General features: G+C 39.2%; 1 protein-coding gene across 1 annotated transcript; it reads right to left on the bottom strand.

Moving 5' to 3' along the window:
* Positions 1–1,724: 1,724 nt before the first annotated feature.
* LOC117494850 (C-type lectin domain family 12 member B-like) lies at positions 1,725–3,767 on the bottom strand. Its single transcript, XM_034145840.1, has 4 exons — positions 3,711–3,767; positions 2,703–2,774; positions 1,995–2,312; positions 1,725–1,906 (listed from the first exon to the last, which is right to left on the bottom strand). The coding sequence occupies exons 1-4, from the start codon at positions 3,736–3,738 to the stop codon at positions 1,725–1,727; spliced, it is 600 nt and encodes a 199-aa protein (XP_034001731.1). The 5' UTR covers positions 3,739–3,767.
* Positions 3,768–4,807: the final 1,040 nt, after the last annotated feature.

The raw sequence follows: 4,807 nt of genomic DNA on the forward strand, positions 1-4,807 counted from the left end.
AAGCCTGTTTTTCATGTTTCAGGCTCGAAAATGACATGCCCAAAACAAATGACTACAACTTAACTTCTAAAAGGGTTATATGAATAATCTCTTTTATCAAAGCAAGGTTACATCTGTGAGTTGGATGTAGAAGTGTCAGAATCAATATAGATGTTTTTTATTTTAAAGAAAATTCAGATTTTACATAGTAAAAAACTGTAAATTATAGTGTCCGTCCAAAAATTCTTTTTTACAGATAGTGAAAACTACCCTTGGATGATGGGTTAGTAGACTAAAAGCTTTAGGAATCCAAAGTACAACATATAATAAGTACCCTGTATCAAAATTGATGCAAAACAAGTGACATTTGACCTTTTTAGAGAGGTTTAGCCAAAACCACCCCACCTCTGAGGTGATTTGGGTGACAATGTTTTTTTTTCCATATCTCTGGCCCCCCTTGGTCGATTTGGATGGTTGACACCTCTTTCTGACCGTTAGAGCCAATAGAATCGAAGGGGGAGGCCCCCACACACATACGTTGTGAAGAGAAAAGGTGGGGGCTGCGCGCATGTAATTTTGCGTCAGAGTGGACCTATCTCTAGCTCTGACATTTGGAAACGAAAAAGCAGTTTTATTGCTTATGGATTATCAGAAATCATTTCAAAGAGGACACAGACACATTGGATTAACCTATGGATTAACTGCAGCATCGTTTTTTTATCGTTTTAATGCCATTGAAGACCAGTTTTGACCAAGGTAAGCCATGTTAGCGTTTCTAGCTACCTAGCTCCACATGTTATGATGTACGCTTTCGTTTATAGCGTCGCTATGTGGCACTTCTGGCACCCCCAGATTCTGTGTCTCCAGCTGATGCTAATCGATGGGTTTGCTGTGCATCTAGGATAAGTAATAAGGGAGTTAGGAGTGAGTTTAGGTGCAGAGATAGGTTACATTTTTTCGCTCGTGGATAATTCAGAGGCTGAGTGTTAGCATTGTGAGGTTTTTTTGGGAAAAAAAATTAAAAAGATCAGTTAGCTGAGTTTCTTCCCGTTACATGGATATAAAACATTCACGCTCAGGGAAGCACGGCATTCGTTTGTGTCGGAGGCTGTTAAAGGCAATGTGAGCGTCCATTCCCATTGGATAACGGAGAATTGTACACCCGGAAGTAAGTATTCCCCTTACTGTCGATTGATTTGACAGTGATATCTCCACTACTCATCAACTCAAAAACACCAGATTATCCTTGTTAATTAAATGACATTGATAGGTTTTAGTGTGTGTACAATGCTTTTGTCACGTTTTCCCCTTCAATTCTGAGAAACAAATCGTTTTCTATGAGTTTTGGATGGCCGAAGACATTACATTACCCACAATCCTCTGTACCAACCATAGACTGTATAAAAAAAACAGTAGGTGTCCCTTTCTATCAGCTGTGCACCGTTATGGCGTAAATACAGCCTATCTACCAATTGGATCAAATATAAAAGTCAGCCAAATTAGTGTTGATACTGCAAGGAGACGTATTGTGTGAAAAGAAATGTAAGATGTTGTTTAATTGCTTATATATTCAAGTCAAGTTTTCAGTTTTGGTGGCAGATCCAAAAGTTTTGTCATTGATTGCTGCCTGGAAAACAGAGAGAGTTGTCAGATATTTAAACATTAAACTGTAATAAACACATAATGACCTAAAGACCCAAAGTGTGTTCAAACCTACACAAAACACAATTACTTTCTTAATTGCGTCATATTAATGGGTTTACCTTTTCCTCTGAATCATGAGCAACAACCAGAACTGAATTCATTCCTTTGCAGTCATCTCGAGCTTCTTCCCAGGTTTTTCGATTAGGAGGCTGAGCGTTATTATACGCATAGCAGCTGGGTTGAGTGAGATTCCAGCCCTTCTGACAAGCTTGACACTTTTTATCTGAAACAACAGAGTCCAAACAATCAACATCATGACTGCAGTATGAAAATATTGTAATAATGACCTAATATATAGGATCTGAACATACCGGTATTTCCTAAGCAGTAGGAATCGATGCTCCACTGAGCTCGACTGACGTTGAGCTCATTCCAGTTTGTTGTCATGTCTTGTATTTGCTGTTTCAAGTTCTTCTTCTCAGTCTCCAGCTCCTGGTTTCGTGTGTTCAGCTCCTGGACTCCTGCAGACAGGTCTTTGTTGTTGCTCTCTGAGACATTATAGGCTTGTGTCAGGTTGCCCAACTGGTCCGCCAGATTCTTGTTGTCCCTCGTCAAGTTTGCATTCTGTGTCTCCAGCTCCTGGATTCGTGAGTACAGCTCGGCATTGTTTCCTGAAAGTTCAGAGGTCACTACAGAGACAAAGAGAGGAAGGTGTTGGGCTGTAAGGCTTGTGTCTTTGAGTGTTTTAATATTCTTGATAAACATTGAAGAATGGGTTCACATGTTTGCTTCACATAGCAAAGAGCTAAATGCATTTGGAAAGTGACTGGTCTCCTCTGTATTGTAGACTTCTTACAACAGCTCTGACATTTCAAACCACTGCCTTTTGCAAAATATGGAGAACAGGAAGACACCTTCACACACACACTTCACCCTTAACACATATTTCAGCCTGCTATTGCAGAATCTTTGCAGCAAACGAGAGGGGAGATGTTGTTGGGTCAACAGACAGAGTTACAGAGCTTCAGGTCACATCTAATACAAACTGTTGAACTGACATTCACACAGAAGATACTCACAGTAGATACGGAGACCCATGATGGCTAACAGTATGAGCCAACACACTGCAATCAGAAGAAAAAACCTCCGGCCTGAAAAATAATAATTCAGTTAAAAACCCTAAACAACATGACAGTCACAGATGCTTAGGATACATTTAGAACAAAAAGAGACAATTCAATATTCACACTTTCAACTTTCTTTACTCCCATTCTTTAACACTATGATTGCTGCATAAATCCCATTTTTGACAATATTAAATGAGGATTGTTTTGTGTTCATAATGCACCTGGACGGGTTCTCTTTTTATCCACAGCGCCTTTTGATACATTAACATAGTCAGCTTCTTCTTCTTCAATTTCCTCTGAAAGATAAACACATTATTTATATTTTAATGCAGTTTTACTCCCAGTGTGTTGAGCATCCATGAGGAACCATTGTACTGAAAGGTGGATTTTGGGATTAAATCAATATTTAAAAACAGTTGCAGTTATGTAAGGAATCAGAAGCAGAAGTCAACCACGCACTTCTACATAGAAAGATAAAAATGTGTTAAGTCTTAATGTATGAGTAACGTTCATCTCCAGTCACAGATATTAATCTAAAGCAGAACTAAAAACCACACACAGAGAATTGTTCGGTTCTCACTCTGACTTTTTCTTTAAAATTACAAAGACATTTATTTCTGCTGAAACTAAAAACCATTAGACAAACTAAAATCAGATTCATTTTAAATAATCAAATTGATTTTGTCATAAGAAGATGTTGATACATCACCAGTTTCTTACTCAATTTATTGAGAGAAACAAATGCATTGAATTTATAATTCTGTGTTTATCAGAGTTTGAAAATCACAATTTTAAAGATCACATTTGAAATAAATGTTGTTATTTTAAACCCTTTGTGGCTCAGATCTGGTCACGAATCAGAAACACTATGAATAGGAAAAAATATAAACAATGTCTCGGTAAAAGAAAAAAGCAATGTTTTACACTCACACACATACAAATTAGAATATATTGAATTACCCATTTCCTGCTGAGTTCTTCTGTTCATCGTGGACAAGAGTCTGAAGTCCTGCTGCAGACCTGAAGCTGTCAGAGAGCGTCTGCTCTGATGTGACGCTCTTTAGTCGACTTCTACTCTGAGGTTATGGTGGTAAGTTTTAATGTACGTCAAGGTCACGTTGCAACCTATCGAATAGTTTTGACCTTATTCGGCTTGATTAACGTACTGATAACTTCGACGAGCAATATGAAAGAAAACGACAAGGACAAACACTTTGTCTCCTTATAAAGCCCTTCTGTGCTCTGATTGGCTTTCAGTAAAATGATGAAGTACATTTTTAGTAGTAGCAACATTTGTGATGTACTTTACTTACTTACTTAACTGAGTATTTTTAATTTTCTGCTACTTCATACTTCCACTCCACTTATCAGATATGTTATATTGTTATATGTGAAGAAGAAACTCACAAGATATCTAACAGTATTTCAATCAGGAGAGACGGTTTTGATAAGAATACATATTTATTGCCAGGAATACACAAATGAATGTAATGGAGTTTTGGCGATTAGGCCCCGTTGTGCAGGAGTATCATTCGGGAGGGGAGAACCGATTCGATGAAACCCCCCGGGGTCTAGACACTGGTGGTGGTGAATGGATAGTTGGGGTCGGTCTGAAGGGGAGTGGCTTAGCTTGACCCTGGTGGTGGTGAATGGATAGTTGGGGTCGGTCTGAAGGGGAGTGGCTTAGCTTGACCCTGGTGGTGGTGAATGGATAGTTGGGTCGGTCTGAAGGGGAGGGGCTTAGCTTGACCCTGGATTCAGAGGGACAGGAGGTGAAGAGGGGTGGAGGAGGGTTGCGTCGAAATGACAGCTGTCAGAGGGGAGAGCAGATTTAAAAGGGTTAGCAGAGCGCTATGATAGGCTTCTGAAAATAGAGCGAAGTGATTGGTTAAGCTGGGGAGTGACGCCCCCGATCACTTATTGAGAGGAGAGAGAGTAGTGACATAGAAATAGTAAATGAATGAGTAAAGACGGTCTTCCTGGTTGAACTTGCGCTGAGCTTCATATAGTTTAAAAACGACTCAATCCTTCTGTTTCAGCTGCAACATTGAAGTGAT

Source organism: Trematomus bernacchii, unplaced genomic scaffold (genome assembly GCF_902827165.1).
Source record: "Trematomus bernacchii unplaced genomic scaffold, fTreBer1.1, whole genome shotgun sequence".
NCBI classification, from domain to species: Eukaryota; Metazoa; Chordata; class Actinopteri; order Perciformes; family Nototheniidae; genus Trematomus; species Trematomus bernacchii.

Coding starts and splice junctions, on each gene's coding strand:
- LOC117494850 (XM_034145840.1), bottom strand. CDS start 3,738: ATGAACAGAAGAACTCAGCAGGAAATGG. Junction 2,313..2,702: donor CATGGGTCTCCGTATCTACT/GTGAGTATCTTC, acceptor TTGTCTCTGTAG/TGACCTCTGAACTTTCAGGA. Junction 1,907..1,994: donor CTACTGCTTAGGAAATACCG/GTATGTTCAGAT, acceptor CTGTTGTTTCAG/ATAAAAAGTGTCAAGCTTGT.